This window comes from Excalfactoria chinensis, chromosome 8, assembly GCF_039878825.1.
Source record: "Excalfactoria chinensis isolate bCotChi1 chromosome 8, bCotChi1.hap2, whole genome shotgun sequence".
Taxonomy (NCBI): Eukaryota; Metazoa; Chordata; class Aves; order Galliformes; family Phasianidae; genus Excalfactoria; species Excalfactoria chinensis.
This window is the reverse complement of record NC_092832.1, coordinates 22,785,521-22,803,545: the sequence shown is the minus strand read 5'-3', so window position 1 is coordinate 22,803,545 and position 18,025 is coordinate 22,785,521. Positions and strand designations below refer to the sequence as shown.

Here is an 18,025-nt window from a genome sequence, read left to right as displayed (position 1 = left end):
TTTAAACCTGTGTTGTTTGTGTCTTGAAAGCGAGCTTTACATCTGCTGAATTGGTTGGTTCTTGGCTATCAGGGAGCTGCTTGCTGACCGCCTTTTGTTACTTTGAATCAACTTGGTGTACTTTTTGGTGCTGAGAATTGCTTTAAAGAAATAACCTCAGCGAACAGACATCTGCCTTCAAACCGGGTTTGAGAACCGTGTTCTTGTTGTATAAACCCAGTGAATAAACCGTCCCTGTGGCTTCATCTGCAGCCAGCAGCCCCCTGTGCGCTTGTAGTTACGCTGATAGCTCCAAGTTCAGGCTCACTCACGCACTGCGGTACGGACACGCCGCGGCTCTGCCGGCACCGCCCCCCCGCCCCTTCCCGGCACCGCCCACCGCGCAGGCGCGCCGCTGTCCCGGAGCTGCGGGCCGCACTGCTCGGGGTGGCTCGGCGCGGGGTCGGCGGCGGAGAGAGGCGGAGGTGGGCCGGGGGCCGAGCCGGGTCGGGAGGCGGCGGTCATTTCAGCGGCGCTCAGCCTATCGCCTCCGCCGGCTCCTCCCTGCGCCGAGGGGAGCGGGACAGCGCCGCGACGCGCCTCGCCCGCCTCCCGGGCCTCCCACAGACGCGGGGCGGGCGGCGGGGGCTCCTGGCGGCCGTTGCTCGGGGACGCGGCCTGCTCCGTCCCGCTGGCGCTGCCTCGAGGCGGGCGGGCGCGCTGACGCCGCGCTCCTTGTTTGTGCTCGGCCCTTCGAGGCGCGGCGCTGAGGTCCGCCGGCGGCATGCTGGGCGGGAGGCACAAGAAAAGCCCACAGGCCAAGGGCCAGGGAGCCGCGATGGCGAAGCAGGTGAGGAAGGCGAAGGGCCGGGCGTGCCGCGGGTTGGGCAGCCCGCTCGTACCTCGCTTCTGTCCTGCGGGAGGCTCGGAATTACTTCCAGTTGCCTGTCGGTTGTTTTTCTGCTTCCTCCTTTAGTGCGTTCTGAAAGTAACGTGACAGGCAGTGTGTATGGAGCGAGGCCTTGCAGGAAGCCACCGTACTGTCACGCTGTAATCTTCGTATCAGAACTTATGACTCAGGCTTGGGGTAGTTTCCTAATCACCCGTATTATTTAATCGTAAATTCAGTCGCTACATGGAATTTCTTCTTATACCTATCAAATTAGAGAAATAAGACTGGAATATTAAGTAACAGATTTAGGGTCAGAGAGGGGAAAATAATAAAACAACCATTTATTTCCTTCTGTGATGTTATTCTTCCTCTAACAGATGAACTGATAAGCTCCTGTCACTATTTGGTAGCTATTGCTTAATCATTGAGAGCTTAGGTGTGCCTACAAGCTGGTTCTGTTAGTACTTGTTATGTTTGGATGTAGTTTCAGAAGTGATGATGAGGGAGACGTGATTCTGGCAGTGGTTAGCAGGCTCGGGAAGTCCAGAAAAGCATAATTATAGAAGTCTGACCAAGGCAGAATTCTGGATATGGGAATGGAAGGGACGGAAAAGAGCTCCTTAGAGTTCTAATAAGTTAGATCCAAAGTGAAAGCTGATTAAGCTTTGGAGGAACGGTTGATGCAAAAATAGGGAAATAGATTGAAATGGGATATTAGGTAAGTTATTCCATTTCGGTGGAGCCAGTATCCTTATACCAAAGGCAGAGTGATTCTGTTAGAGATCAGTGAAGTCACTGTTACTCCAATACAAACGTTTGTATTTCTCAGTTAGAGGAACAGCATATAATGACATTTTTTTGAGGAAGGGAAAACGGAAGTGGTTACAGCTGACAGCTTGGATTGTTTCTTGAATGCACTGAAGGCTTGTTCACTTGCAGATGAATTTAACTATTTTTGAGCTATATGATGGCATTAAGGAAATGCTTAGAGAAGTTGGAGAAAGCCAAATAAAGCGGTTGTGTCATTTTAGAATAGCATCTTTCAGATTAAGACCTCAGAGATTTCTCTGATATTTGTGTTCTTTGATGTGTTATATAAAATCTAGGGAGTCTTCTGTCACATCCTGAGTACTGTTAATAATCTTCCCTGTGGTGGTGTCACTTAACAATAGTGATAGTCTATTTTGAACACTTGATTGTGTTTCCCAGTGTAATGTAGACCTTGCTGGGTTTGTACTGGTCACGTTTCTGTGTGTGTTTCCTGTTTTTGGTTGTTTAGGTGCTGAGTTAATGAGAAATAGGAGATAGCTCTGTATATGTAAATACAGCTTATTCCAGAGGACAAGGGTGAAGTCTCTGCTGTGTGCAGGTCAGACCTGTATTGTGTGAATGGTGATTAAATATTTCTTTAGCTTCGTTGCTACAGGAGCTACCCTGAACTTCCTTGATGATATCTGCGTGATGGGGCTCAGTATAACAGGCATCATTTTATCCGGTTACGACAAGCTATTCAATTTTGTTTTTAGAAATCACTGATAATGTAGAGTTTCTAGAGGGTGTGTTCGTTGCTTAGTAAGATTTGTGTACTGCATTTCAGTGATGGATGCCCTGTGTGTGGGTTTGGTTTTTTTTGGTAATAGAAGTGATGTTATAGTTGGCTTAAAAAAAACAAACAACAAAGGAACAAAATGTTTAAATAATCTATGCAGTGTGTTGTTTCTTTCTATGCAGTGTGACATTTCTTTCTCACAGCAGTGCTTCATTTCTTTGCCTTGGCTCCAGCTGGGGCTGTTTGTAGATTTCAATCCTGAAGAGATGCTGCTGGGTGCAGAGGAAGGTGGGGATGATGGGGACCTAGAAGCAGAGCTTGCTGCTATCACAGGAGCAAAGGTGAAAGAAGGGAAAACCAAACCAAAAGGAAGAGGTAAGTCTAAGTCACAGGATTTTACCTACTGACAACCTGAATAATTTCTTAAAGATATTTGTTTACAAGACATTGATCCAACTGAAAAGTTTTGCACCGTTTATAGAAGCTGTGTTCACTTTAAAGGATTACAGTTGTGTAGTGTAAAAAAGCATGAGAGATTTATACCATCCATATATGATGGCTAGCTGATTTAATAATGACTAAAATAAGACATGCTTGCTTAGTACTAACAGAACCAATTTAGTGTGTGGAGTCATAACACGTGGTGGTAGGTTCTTGATGACTTTAGAATAGAAATATGTTTCTTATGCAGGCTGGGTTGATTGGTTGTTCTTTTGGTTTTGTATAGAGTGAATTGACTGAATAAGCATGATATTTTTAGTTACTTGGATACCGCAATGAAAACAAGATATTCTTTTAGGAGGGAGATTCTGGAAGCGTTGGAGTTACTGGGAGGATTTGGTAACTTGTTTTATTCAGGAGGTGTAGTGTATCTTGGAAAATATAGTTAATGTTGTTAATATTTTACAAATATGCTGCTAATGGTGTTTACTTACAGCTGTGCAATGCTTTAGAGGTTTTCTGTGAGCTACTGTCAAGACTGTTGCAGAGTGGGGCAGTTAATTAGTGGACAAGCTCTACTGCCAAATTAGTATGTTTGTTGGAGGTGCGGGGTGAGCTGGTTCAGGAAGCAGCTATAAAAAAAACTTCTCTTGGTGTGTTAGGTTTTCAGCTGAAACAGTTGCTTGGTGTGGTCACCAGCATCATGAACACTGCTGCGCTTACAAGGGAGAGGATAGCTGAGCAAATGCTGCAGTAACTGACTCCTGGGTTTGTATTCTAGAGTTGTGATAAGTAGGGAAGAAGTGATCAGTCTGTACCTTGAGGTTGCAGACAGCAAAAGCTGTACTGTCGCAACATCTCAAGTACAGAAATCTATCTGCTGTGGTTGCTATCTGCAACCATAAATGTCAGTTGGTTAGCTACTGAGATGCTTGAAATTGTATCCTCATCTTGCCATACCAGGTTAGAGTTGAACTAGCTATCCGGGGAAGCTTGGTTGATACTTTCTTTGTAGAGGAGCTTCAGGTAAGGAATACTCTGACCCTTGAAGTGCAGCCACTTGCCTGCAGTCCTGGTTGCGGAGTTTTGCTATGTGAGTAGAAATGGGAAAGGAGTGGGAAAAACCAATAGTTCGATGGTACTTTGGCATAGCTGTGGAGTGCTCCTGTTCCATGGAGAATCAGAATTCAGTCTTTCAATCAAAGGTTATAGCAGGAATAAATTACATCTTGTTAGGATAAACTGACATGACGCAAAGGATGCAGAACAGAAAGATCTGATAAGGCTGCCAGGACAAAACTCTGTTAATATGCACAATCATGTCATAAATACCTTTTATAAGTATTTATCATGAGCTTAAAACTAGTTCAGATGTTTATTCCTTCTGGGAACAAAGACTGCTTCAGTAATTTCCTTTCATGGATAGAAGCATGTAATTGGATTTATTCATGGTTGGTTTATATTAATTTGTTCTTGTGACACCACTGTATTTTATCTTACACGAGGAATGCAGTTTTGACAAAACATCCAAGAATAGCCAGTATGATTTTCTGATTTCTCTGTGAAAAATTGAAGTATTACACAATGACAAAGTACTCATTGCTAGTTATTTCTGTAAATAATATCATAGAGATATTTATCTTAAATCAGCCTAGGAACTTCACTAGTGACTTCTAGTAGTTTTTCCCTGAGCCACTTGCTTTATCTACCTGTTTGTCTTCCTCAGTCTTAAATGTCCTTAACTGTGCAAACCTGGCACGGCATCTTTCTCTTCTGCAACAGTGTTTTCTGAGCACTGTTGTGTTCCACCATATATACCTATCCTCGTAATTTTGCAGTTCAGAGTCCTCGTTTTACTAAAGATCTAGGTTATTGGATGCAGTCATTGTGCTGTTGTCTACATTGGCTGTCACTTTCAGAAACACAGTATAGCTTTTTTTCCCCCTCTAGATGCTCATTTCCCCAGTGTTTGTCCTTTATCCATGATTATACCCTCATTTACCTGTGTCTGTTACCAAAGATACAGAGGAAGCAGAGTCACTGCTGTTTTTCAGCCTGTAGATACGCCTTCAGAATTTGTACCCAATGACTGCATAACTGTTGTCTAGGGCTTATATCTCTTTGTGGTTTCTTTTGCAGCTCCTTTGCCTATGGATCATATTGAAAAGATGGCTGCAGAGTGTATGAAGGACCTGAATGAAGATGAGGAGGAAGCAGAGGATGAGGACTTGGAGAAAGATACAGATCTGTTGGTATGTGTAATTTTATGTGCAAAATGTTCTATACAAGGATACGGGGTTTTGTGGGATCTGACGTACTGCACAACACAGTGACAGAGTTTCCTAGCTAACATTCTGCCACTTCTTCTGCTCTTCTGTTTGAAGAGTTAATCACGTGACACCCCTCCCTTCCCTCGGGAGAAGGAAGAGGAAGAAAACCCGATTGAAAATGGAGAAAGTAATTTATTAAAAGGAATGTGAGATAATACAGAGAGAGAGTCGATCCAAGTCTTTATTGTCAGCCCTCATCCACTGGCCTCTCAGAAAAGATGATAGGTTAACTCTTCAAACTACAACACATTCAAATGTGTGATAGTCTGTGAGCAGTGAGTGTCCCATTCTGTGTCAGATGGTGAAATAAGGGATCAAACATTCTCCTTAGAGTGATGTCTATGACTATTTTGTTATTGCTTAAGTGGTGCTTGGCCTGAGAGGAAGATCCTGAATAACTCCTTTTTGATGAGCTTTTAGGGAAGGAGTGCTAGGCACATTTTTAACATCCATTTTTAAAGGATGCTTTTATGAAGTTTCATAGGTTTTAATAATGCTTTGAAAGTACTTCTCTACCTTCTGATCTCTAACCACAGTCTTGTGTGGTGTGGTCTGGCTTTTTAGTATCTGGCTTTCCATTGTGGATACAAGTGGAATTAATGGAAGCAGTTTCTTTAAAATAAATACAAAAACGTCTGAGATATGAGATGTTAAGATTCCCTGTTTAAGGTCCGTCCAAAGGGAATTGAGAGCTGATTTGTTTTTGTGTTTTGAGGCAGTAGAAAATTTTGAAGAACTGTTGACTTTTGGTTTAGGCAGAATTGCAAGAAGTTCTGGGGATGGAAGATGAGACAGGAAGCTGTGAGGATGAAACAGTAACAATGGAGCAGTCCGAAGCTGAAGCAGAAAATGAGCAACCTGAACTGCAACCACAGGTAGGAGAGAGCTTTATGCTTCTGACAGTTTTGCTGAATCACTTTCATGATAAACGTTAGTACAAGGGTAACAAACAAGAGAGGGACCTTTTTGTCCTCAAGGGAAGGAAAAAACAAACTGTTGCAGACTTCTCTGGGGGAACCAGTGCTGTATCTATAGAGTTGAATGATTATTTTTTGTTTTGTTCTGAGGATGCCTTTTGGTGTAAGCACAGAATCGAGGAGGTAAACAAAATCCAGCATGCCTTACACCTCATTTTGCACATGAGCATGTAAACAGCCATTCACTTGTAAAGTTTGTGAATTTCCTCCTCTGGATGTTAAGCTGTTTGCTGAGATTGTGAAACCTGTTATAACTCATCATCTTTGACATCTCAGTGGATTTTTCTTTCTCAGTAGCATTAGCCTCCTCAGTTCAGCTTGTCGATCCTCATGCAGTTAAAAAACATTATTCAGTTACTACCCTGTTTCTGTTGTATGCTACAGATTCCAATGCCCTCGTGCATTGTGCCAATTAATGAGTCTGTCAGAGTTGCTGTAGAGATAATAGCAATAATTACAGCAGTAGCCATCTGAAATGCTTCTGTAGCTGTGGAGTGTTTGTAAGTAGCTACTCATAGCTTTGTTTAGGCTGTTTTTGTCACTGACCTAATCTCAAGCTGTGAGAAGATGAGTTCTTATAGCAAAACCAAGTAGAAGAGCCCTTGAGGGAAGTAATGTAGCATGTTTAGAAAAGGAGAAAAGATTTGTGTCGGAATATTTATTCACACCCTTTGCTGTGTGGTGGCTGAAAGGCTTTACTGTTCTCCCTCACCTACTCTCTGACCACATGGCTCCCGTTACCCTGTTGACTGAATTTTCTAAATGTCTCCACCCATTCTTCTCTATTGCGCCTTTGAGAGAAAGCCCAGAGGTGGATCCAGGAGCTGTTAGTGTAGTACAAGTACTGCTCTGTTTTAGAGAGACTGCTCCATCCTTGTTTTTGTTGCTAATGTGAGTGTGTTTGAAGAAGAACGCTTGCTTTTCAGTAGTTCGATAAAATAAGTTTTCTTGATTTGTCTTATTATTTCTTCTGAGACCACCTCACTTCCTGCTGTTACCAGTGAGATGCAACAGACAATAGAGAAGAGAATTGTTAACTATAAGGCAGCAATTTCTAACGCAAAGGACTTGGGTGAGAGTGCCAAGCTGCGCCGGTACGAAAGAGGCCTTAAGGTAAGATAGATTCATAAGTTATGTGAACAAGGAGGTGACAAAATCAGTTCTCAGAGGTGTCGTTCAGTCTTTTCAGATGTGTGAAACTGCCAAAATGGGAGAGAAATTCTAATATACTGCCTTGAGTTAATTTAAAAACATTAACCAGTGTTGCTGCATAGTCAGTACACAGGTGACGTGTACTTTCGTTTGTCTGTGCATCAGCTCTTTTTCTGTTGAATGTAGCTAGTGGCAGTTGGAGGCAAGGAAAACGGTAAATGCTGGTATTGAACCTGCCCATCTAATCTGAATTTGAACTGTAATGACTGTTAATTGTTACCTAAACTCACAGTTTAGGAGCTTTCCTAGTGCATACACCTGCCAGTTCATCACTGATAACCCTTCCTCAGGTATTTCCGCCCCATTTGGTTCTGTGAGACAAAGGCAGGATATCTTTCCTTGGGTGTGCTTGAAAATGAATCAAATGGGATTTTTTGTTAGGAACATTTCAGATTGCAGCAAGGAGCAGTTTCTTTAGCTCTGCATGTTTTCAGCCAGGTGGCGTGCTTGCAGTTAGTTTGGTAGTGCTTGGTGATTGCTGCTGTGCAGTGTCTTTATTTCCCTGTTCTCTGATCTCCCGCATTGTCTCACACAGCAGCAAACTCTTGTCTTGTTAAGCAAAGCTTTTATCTTTCAGTAAGGGAAGAGTGTAATGTCTGGCTCCCAGGTGTGCACAGGAAGTGACTGAGGCCAAACCCAGAAAAGGAGATGCACAAGAAGGGATATTTCTGTGTCTTCTGCCACTTTGCTCTGAATGCAACGTACATGTAACCACCTGACCTTTAGGGGAACAAGAGAGATAGCAAAACCAGCTTGCTTATCAAATAAGGAAACCTAGTGCTCTGTTTGGCTCTTCCTTTGCTTTGTTTTTCAAGGTAGGGAGTTTCCATGTGCTTAAGCGGTGTAGCTAAGGTTAGTAGACTGGATCTTACTTCACCGCTCCCAGTTCCTTAATGAGCTAGATGGCACTCCAGCAAATGGTGTGCAGTTGCCTCATGTGCTCGTTTCCTGGAAATGTGAACTTTAATCCCAGAGAGTCTAAATCCATGTTTCAAGCAACACGTGGGGAGGAAAGAGCTGTGTGTGGGTTGCTGGACTGGTCTGAACCCCAGTCTCACATGCTGTTAGTCTGAAGTATATATCCCACTGTTACTTAGTAGGTCAAACAGTGCCACAGCCAACTGAGAGTAGCAGTAATCTGACACTGATTAGATGATAATGTTGTTTTTCTGTGCTTCAACTTCAGTTTCTGTAGAAGATGAATGAAGTAAAAACTTCTGGTTTGGCTTTAAGACCATGATGCTTTTTTGTCTGGACTTTAAGTTTAAAAAAAAATAAAAAATAGGTTTTTTAATTCCATTCTCCACCACAAGTAGGAACTGCCTGACTAGCAGAGTTAACCCATATTAACGATGGTGAGAGCTTCTTGCTGTAAATCACCAGCTGTCCCACTTCATTTGTTAGTGTTTAATGGTTTTTCTCATGTCCAGAAAATAAGTATGTGGACTCCTTCTTTCCCTAAATCCGATTGTGCAGTGACACTTCAGCAATGTATATTTTATTTTGTTTTATGGACAAAATATATTTACAGTTAGTACAGATAGCTTCCTTAGATAGCACATCAACTGATACCTGTAGGTGCTGAGCTACTTTCAATTACCTAGCTTGTGTAGCAAGTCTTTTGCACTGTGTTAATCTGATAATGGGGCACCTTTCACTAGTGCTGATGTTGCCCTTGCAGAAGAAGAGGGAGTGCTGAAGGACATCCATCTCTAGCGATGGGATGTCATAGATCTCATTGTGAATAGCGGAATAAATTCATGTTTTAATGATTTTATGCTAGCACTATATTTGATGAAAATACCTACTGACTTTGGTGTTCCATCTCTCCTAGACACTGGAAACCATGCTGGCTGCAGTGAAGAGAGGCAAAAAAATCAATGAGGAAGAAATGCCACCTCCTGTTGCAACAGGAAAAAGCTCTTCTCACATATCTCAAGCCACAGGATCAGAGCAGGAAAATTTAGGAGATTTGGTCAGTGTTCCACCAGAGAGCAGAGCTGAGTCTTGTGTAGGTGATGAGCAGAAGACCTCACCTGAAACAGAGCAGCACCTGGAATTGGAATCTCTACAGAGTCATGCTGCTTCTAGTCCTACCCTGGAAACAGGTACCATAATCTGAGAGGATAAGCTGTTGCAGCACGGTACTAGTGCTACATCTTTCTTCATTTTTCAGTTGTGTTGCAAAGCACTGTCTATGTCTGCACTTCCCTATTGTATATTTCAGATGAAGTTGGCAGTGGGATAGTGCATCTCTGACAGCGAGATCACATGTTATTACAAAGCTATGGTCTGCAGTGTATGAATATGTTCAACCTTTACTGTATCTCTGCTTCTCCAGTACTGTGACATGTGGAATTAGATACTTTAAAGATTTTCAGAGATCCTGATTAAAAGACTTTTCCTTCTTTTATTTATTTATTTATTTTTTTATCTGGGAATAGTGGGATTGTCAAGCCTGATAGGACTGGAAACTGAGAGGAAAAGCTGGGTGTATGATTCAGAGGTGGTAGATGTGCAGGTAGATGACTATAGTAAGAGGTATGTGTATTCCTTGTTCTGTGTAAGTCTTGGTATTGTTTTATTTTCACAGGTCTCCATAGGAGCAGCACACGAGATATACTAGTTAAGAGACAGAAGGAATATAAATTAGCAGCTCTGAAAGCCAAGCAGCAAGGGGACTTGGAGAAGGCAAAGGAATACATGAAGATAGGCAAGGTATGCACACAAAGAATCCTGAATGTGAAACATGCCTTGTGCTGTACCTATGTAATGTGCTTCTGCATTCATTGAATGTCGCGTGTTCATTGTGACAGCTAGCAAGTCATGGCCACACTAGAATACACCTTCTGTTCTGTTTCTGTGCATTAGAAATTTAATGTGGTCTTGGAAGCTCTGGACAGCGGGCAGCCAATAGACCTCCAGAACATGCCTCTATCTCCTCAGGGTAAGGTGTACCTTACAGAAACTTTTAGAACTCTGCCTGTGCTGTAATGTGAAATGATTCTGATTTTGATTTTTGATTTTGATGTCTAAATTTCCTTCTTTTGTAACTTAGATAACCGGAGACAATATTTAAGTGACGGAGAAGGGGGATGAGGGCACAGTCTCAAAGTTCACTAATAAACGACAGATTATTCTATTTCAGTAAATCCTGACTCTTACAACTCCTTAAGTTGTAAACTGATCACCAAGTGGTGTTAGAGAGAATCCTCACCCATGACATATTCCACTGTCAAACATGGATGTTGTGGATATTTTTCTAGTTTTCTAAAAACAACCACTATTATTTGAAAATTGGATTTCTGAATAGTTGGTATTACTTCCTTCCCTTTTCAGCACATCTTTTGTTACTAGGATATTCTAGTCAAGTTAATGATTTTTTTCATGCTTCCCATCTGTCAAGGTGGCAAGTTATGTTCTGTGAGAGAATTCTTAGAATACCTGAAATGCTTTTACTTTTTTTTCTTAGCAAGCAGCACTAGGCTGAATTAAATCAGTATTTCACATTTCTCCACTGTAAAGCACTTTCTCTGAATACTGGGAAATTTAGACTTACCTAGCCACCCGAATACTCTTTTGAAGCCAAAAAGCTTTCTGATAGGTGGTCTGATCGGCCCGTGGTTTTCTTGCTCATGGGCGTTTACTTGCTGCTTATAGAATGTGCTGTGAATCTTCCTGCTTTCCTTACATTGCAGAACTTGAAAGCTTAGGAAATGTACAAAGTACATCCAAGCAAAAGGTACCAGCTTCGGTGGGAAGTTCTCAGGATCTTGCAGCACTCGAATCCCAAACCCGAGAAGCTTCAGGTAGGACTTCTGGATTTTTGCAGGAAGCCATAAAGGTAGCAGGGCTGGGAGGCATTTTGAGGTCTGTGTTTTCCAGTGAAGTACAGCAGGACTGAGTATAATTAGCTATGTTCCTGAATTTTGTTTGCTGCTGATCTCATCTGTATTTTTGTTATAGACCAGTAATGAGAGTAAAAAAGTCATAAACTTTCCTTAGGAGAGTTGTATAAAAGAGTTTTCAACAATAGCTTTGTCTCTGCAGAAGGTAAGGAAGGGTAGGAAGAAGGCAGCTTATATGTTTTGAAGTCAGAATGACATAGCCTTTCACTGTCTTTCTTATTTCAAGCTTCCCTGCAGCAGCCGAAAACAGTGCTGGAAGCATTGCAGCAAAGGCTTGAAAAGTACAAGTCAGTAGCAGCACAAGCTAAAGCAAGTGGGGACGATCGGAAAGGCAGAATGTATGAAAGGATAGCCAAGGTAAGAAGCAAATGTAGTGGGTTGTTTGCATCTAGCAAAGCTGTTAATTTCTTGTTGAAGAATTTTTTTGGGATGAAATAATTTGTGTATTGTCCTTTTGTTTGGAAAGAATTTCAGTGCAAAAGCTCTAAAACCTTCAGTGTAAGAAAAAACAAAATACAGGTGTTCAGCTCTATTGAAATAAAACCAATTCAGAGGCAGGGCATGTACTGTAAATAAGAAGTAGGAGGAAGGTAAAGCTCCTCGGTCCTTCATGACAGAAGAATTTTAGAAATGTGACGTTCTGAGCTGCAGAAATTGCAGAGCTGAGTTCCTGTTCAAGGATTGCTGCTTATTAATGTGTCAATGAGGTAACTTAGAGACTTAAATTTTTAGGAAAGCTTGAGTTTCAGAGCAGTATTTTTACTTCCCTCTGACATTTTTTACTATTCCAGAAGAGGTTCAAGGAGTCATTGAAGCAACGTTATCTTCAGAATTAGAGGGTGGTGGTATGCATATACAACTTACTGCCAAAATACCATGTATTCTGCAACAGTTGTGGTAGTTAAATATAAATGACTGATAAGTTACAGTTAACATAAAACTCCATTTTGTTTCTTATTGACTGCCTTTGATTACAGCAATACCAGGATGCCATAAGAGCCCATAAAGCAGGGAGGAAAGTTAACTTTTCTGAGCTACCTACTCCACCTGGTAAGTGTGACTGTATGTCCTAATTGCAACTTCTGTATGTGCTCTGGGCTCTGCAGGAGTTGTGCAGGTATTGCCTACTCATCCTGTAAAGAGTCTCCTTTTTTCTGTTCAGTTGACTGGCCTTTCTTTTTGGTAGCACTGAAGAATACATTTTAAAACTGCTTATCAAAATGTTCCCAAGCTTTCACATAAGTGTTTTTAGACAGTGCCAGAACTTGGAAGCAAGCCTGTTTGGGGGAGTTAAGCAATGTAGTCATAAGCAGGTGATGAATATGACTCTGTGCCAATCGTGGAGGAAAGGGTAAACTTGGGCTGTGTGGTCTCTCTGGAGTAGGAGAAGGAGATTTTTTGAAGCTGGAAAAATTTTACCTGATGTTTCCCATTCTGTTTTTTCCCAATAACAACCTCAGATCTCTTGTGTTTAATTGAATATCTCTTTGCAACGCTTGACAAGTCAGATGAGTGCTGCCATTCTCAAGGCTGCTAACACAGAGATGAAACAAATCATGCCTGTGTCACACTGAGAGTGCCAGAGACAGAAACTGAAACTCCTGGAGACATTCTCTCTCTTATCTTCTTCAGAACTTATAGTGCTTTGTCTACAAAGGATTGAGCAAGGTCATCTGTGAATACTTCATCTCTGGCTTGTGTGATACTGTTTCTCTTCTTGGGAGCATCATTCCTTTTGCCTTGTGTGTAATGCATTCCTGTGATAAGATGCACTAAGTACTGCAAAATGGTGCTTAGAATTTCTAAGTTTGGGGGGGAAAATGTCCTCAAAAGGACACAAATCTGGTGGCTTTTTTGTCACCGTCAGATGTGGCAATGGCAAACTTCAGCAGGGGTAAAGTACGTAGTAGTAAGGTAGGCAGTGCCAAGTCTGTCAGGTCATGTAGCTTTGAATCTGCCCCTGAAAAGCGGCAGTTCAACAACTCATGCTCTAGAACACAATCTAATTAATAGTGAACATCAGTTGTGGCAAGAGTGAGGTACTCCAGGTTTAGCCTTCTGAAAATATGTGTAACTCCTCAGTTTCCTTACACAGCTGTATGTTTTCCAGGAGTTAGAAGCTATGTGATTTACATTGAAGACAGCAGTCAGGCAGTCACTGAAACCAGCAGTGAGATAATACGGGGCTGACAGTGCATTTCATTGCATCTGGGTGATGATAAGTAGCAGCCTTGACCTTCATGGGGTCAAAAATGCTGCTTACTAAGGAACCTCATGTCACATAGGGGTGTTGGCATAAGGTCCTGTGTTCTGCCGGCCTGTATGCATCAAATCAGTTCTGTACCCACAGCAGCCATCTCTAAGCTCAAAGCAGTTTAATCATTATTTCTTAGCACTTCTAATGAGACTGGCAACAAGAATGCTTGCTGCGTATTAATGAGACATATCTTGGGAGCATCTCTGCTGTTTGAAGCTGACGCTGAACTGGTGGCAAGGAGATCAGAATTTATCTTTCATCCAGCCTTCCTTCTGCCCTTAAATGATAATAAAGTGATCCAAAGGATTGTTCTCCTTATGCTTCACATTTAACTACTGTATTTTTGTTTTACTTTGCAACCTCTCCATTGCAGTAGAGCTTTCAGCATATCCTTTGGCAGCTAATGTCATAGTGCATTTTCTGGACTTCAGCTATGCCTTTTTTATTGGTGTATGGGATAGCGCTACTTTTTTGATGGACTACATGCCAAATAAAGCGAGGCTGTAGTGAAAGAGGAAAAAAAAAGCCAGCAACTGTTTGTACAATCTGCTGCTCTTCTGTGTGTAAAAGAGAGAGGCTAAATTATTTACTGTTCCTGCCTGAGCATCTCCTACCAATGTTTTGAAGTTGTAAGGTTCCTTGGCTGGCTGCCGGTTGCTGAACTTAGAAAACCAAGCTCTGCTACCGCATCATTTTAGCATCATCCCTTTAAGGTTGGATATTGGTGAGACGTCTGTTCTTGAGCCCACCTAGCAAAGATTTGTGGCCTTGGCCTCAGTCTAGTTATACTGACTTCTGAAATATGAGATAGTTAATACTTGTTTAGAAGTAACTTCACAGAAAGAAGAAAAGAAACATGCAAGACAAAACATACACCATGTGCAACTCACTGCTTTCTTCCCCCTTAGGATTTCCACCTCTTCCTGGTGTTGCGGCACCAAATGATGACAGAACTATAGCTGCTGTTCTGGAAAATGCCAGCAAGCTGGCAAGCATGGAGGAGAATGATGAAGAGGATGAGGTTAGTGTTCCTTTTTTATGTTTAGTATTTTAAATTTTGTCTCTTCTGGTATACTGAGATGACTTTTACTTTCAAAACAAACACCTTAGGTCCTGGTCATATATACATTCATTGTTTGGAAGTGCTTAGATCTATGCCCTACTCCTGCATCCCAGTAGTTTTTATGTTTGTGTTTCCCCAGGATGTTCAGCACTCACTATGTCTTGTCACGCAGCACTTGCATTTAGTCTTTGGTGTAATTTCTTTCCCTAGCTAAATTTGGTTGCTGATTATGCTTGTGCTTTCAACCAGAATAGATTTTAATGGGGAGAATTCCTGGTTGATGATTTTGATGCGTGCAGTTGCTCTTTTTGAAATGACTGTGTTGTTGAACCCTCCTTTTGTCCCTTTTATAGCAGAGATTTGGAGCTTGCAATGGGTCAGCTACCTCCTGGCATGGCCCTCCTTATAAACCCCAGAAGTTAGAATTCATAGTCTGGAATGTTATACTTGCCTCAAAAGTGGTATTAGGGGGCTGGTATAGTGATGACCGAGTTTATTGGTGCTTGAGATACCATCCTCTGGGTTAGATTCTGTGCATTTAATATGAAATTATTTCTGTTATGGTAGAATGAACTTCTGACACAGGCCCCAGTTGCCAAGAAGCCTGCTCAGCTGCCTGGAAAGCCGACTCAGGTTGTTAAGCCAATTACAGTGCCATCTGCTGTAGCTGAGGAGGAAAGCTCTCCCGGGTGTGTGAAACAAGTTACATCACCCTCCAGCCCAGACAAGGCAGAGTCAGTGGATCATCTTCCTCCAGCTGGTAAGGTGGTGGAATCAGCATTCCCAGTGATCCGTGTGCAAGTCATTTGCACTAATACCTTGATGAAGACTTCTTTTCCTTATGGTCTTATCCACAGGCTTTATCTAGGACTGTGAATGCATGATATAGATTTCCTCTGTCAGGAGCCTCTGTATATTTGCCTGCTGGAGGGCAGATCCAGACCTTCCATACAGCCTTTATTTCACAGAGGCAGCATGTGTAATTACAAGGTTGATTGGCTTTTTAATTAATTTTGATGTAACAAATATATTGATTCATAATATTTAACTCTGCTCACAGTTGAACTCAACTCTCAATAGACTGGATGGCTCACCAGTGTGAATTATTCATTGATGTAATGCAGCTTCCTGTAGGAAACAGTGGTTTCTGCCTCGTGTTTCACCCAAGGATATCAAACCAGTACATGGGCAGTAATTCATCAATCTCTAGTCCTCCTATCCCTAAGATCACCGAACAGTTGTCTGTAGGAGATTAATTGTACAGATAGTATGGGACAGCCACCACCTCACTGAGCGATTTGGGCATGCACTAGCAGTGCCCACGTTCTTACTGATACCATTGTCATGCCATGACTGTAATCCCATCCTGCCCTGGGTAGTTCCTCAGGGCAAAGCAAACTGCCTACTTAGCTGATGTGAGTTCTTTAGCAGAATGCAAAGGTATTCAGTGTGCCTGATAAATCATCTCTTCAGAAGTTCCATGGCTTGTTTTGTAAAGAACGCTAAAACATAGAAGTTGTACGCTTTAGCTTTGAAAATGCATAAATCCTCATGAAATTAAGTTTCTGCAATTTCAGCCAGCATATTAATCTCTTATATGAATTGCTCTAGGCTTTTACTGTGAAGAAAGTGGTAATACATCATCCCTGGTGTTACCTGCTCAGTAATCTCTCCTGGGCATTTTGGATATCTTAAAATGACACCAACAGGTGCAATAAGAACCGACACAGATTCATACAGACTTCATCTTCACAACAGAATGCAACAAAATGCCAGTGCTTTGCTATCATAGAGCTATATTTCACTAGTTAAACTACGTTCCGTGACACAAATGTAACCTGCTTCCCCCTCCCAGAATTACAAAGTACAGCTTAGTTGATAATGAACTTTTTTTTTTTTGTCAGAGTATGTGAGGCATAAAGAGATACAGGAATGCAGTGGAACACTTAAGTCCTACACCAGGAAAAGAGCCAAGATCAGTATGAATAATGGCTCTATTAAGTCCATCTTACACAGATTTTCTTTGAAAATACCTGTGTTCTGCATGTCAGCCTCACAGAGAACTCTGTGTCCTGGTTCTGTTGTCTCAATGAAAACTAGGCTAGCTACCTTGTCTAATCGCTTTGGTTTTGGCTGATGGGACAGGTTGCTCACAGCAGCAGGGTAGCAGCCTCACTTGTGAGGATGTTACATTCGTCTGACAGCAGTGAACACGGCATGAGAATCACTTGTACATTTATTTGCAGAGACAGGCACCTCTTGCAAGTGTTGTTTAGCTTGTAAGTAGAGTGCAGTGATGAATACAGTATGAGTGCCTTTTCCAAATGGCTGTAATCAGCTCACAGTGCACCCTTTCCTAAGTGAGGTAGACAAAGGGGCAAAATGCACTGACCTGTTATGTTGTAAAGCAATCTTTTCTAACTTGTGTGATTGTCTCTACTGCTTTGGGAAGGAAAGAGAAGACTCAAGACTTGAGAAAGCACTAAGATGGCAAGGAATTACAAATAAGCAGAGGTAGATGTCTGAGTGTGCCTGCATACACTGTCTTATCTGTTTTCTCTGACAGAGAGAGTGGGAGAAGGGAAATGAGTATCGAAGAGTGCTTTCAAGGTTCATGTGCTTGTAATATTCGCTGTCTTTGAGAAGTTTAAATATCTAACTGAACGTTTGAATTTGGTTTTTGCTGTTTACCTGTCAGCTGTTGTAATTTCTGTTGTGGCCCTTCAAAGTATCTTTGTGAAGCGCAGCAAGTTGTTTTTGTTATGAAGGATGCCGTGATATGAGGAGGTGTTTCTCATCCTGACACACAGAACTGAAACTAGCCAAGAAAGAATGAAGTGCAGTAAGGAAATGTCCTCAGTCAGTGTCTACTTCTACTGATTTTTGTCTTGACTGTAAACTGGACGTGATAAACCCGTCTCAGGGCCACGTCAGCATCAGATGAACGAAGGTTTTTATACAACTGTTTTTCAGCTAGGGAACAGCTGGAGTTTCTGGAGAACAGAAAGAAGAAATACGTGAAGGCAGCCATCAAAGCAAAGAAGGAAAATAACCTTGAACAGGCTAAGATGTATCTCAGAACAGCGAAGACCTTTGACCTAAAGATTGGGGAAGCAAAATGTGGCAAGCTTGTTGATATTTCCAAGGTTAGTAGGACTGCTAGTATTCTGCTTTGTATCGTGTTCTCAGACATTTAATTGCATACTTAAAATGCTGAATTGTTTAGTAATATTTCTTGACACAAAACTAATTAAAACCACACAAATAGCAGGTGTGGGTACTGAGCCCTGAAATTGCGCCGGATTCTGAGTAAATCCAGTCTCTGTAAACAGTTTGCTCCTGATGTACAGTGGCACACCTAAACCACACAGCTTCAGAATGTTCCCTGGGTCTGTGGTGTGAGTACATCTCCCGGCT

The 18,025-nt window shown here is 41.9% G+C and overlaps 1 protein-coding gene across 1 annotated transcript in view; it reads left to right on the top strand.

The window, feature by feature from the left end:
- The first annotated feature begins 613 nt into the window (after positions 1-613).
- CC2D1B (coiled-coil and C2 domain containing 1B) overlaps positions 614-18,025 on the top strand; it is a 27,766-nt gene continuing 10,354 nt past the window's right edge. Inside the window, exons 1-14 of the mRNA XM_072343825.1 lie at positions 614-829; positions 2,654-2,795; positions 5,001-5,113; positions 5,947-6,066; positions 7,144-7,281; positions 9,215-9,488; positions 9,974-10,098; positions 10,252-10,327; positions 11,079-11,189; positions 11,515-11,645; positions 12,266-12,338; positions 14,454-14,566; positions 15,176-15,368; positions 17,582-17,754. Coding sequence (XP_072199926.1) covers positions 764-829; positions 2,654-2,795; positions 5,001-5,113; positions 5,947-6,066; positions 7,144-7,281; positions 9,215-9,488; positions 9,974-10,098; positions 10,252-10,327; positions 11,079-11,189; positions 11,515-11,645; positions 12,266-12,338; positions 14,454-14,566; positions 15,176-15,368; positions 17,582-17,754 — 1,848 coding nt within the window. The 5' untranslated portion in view covers positions 614-763. The remainder of the gene's footprint in view (positions 830-2,653; positions 2,796-5,000; positions 5,114-5,946; positions 6,067-7,143; positions 7,282-9,214; positions 9,489-9,973; positions 10,099-10,251; positions 10,328-11,078; positions 11,190-11,514; positions 11,646-12,265; positions 12,339-14,453; positions 14,567-15,175; positions 15,369-17,581; positions 17,755-18,025) is intronic.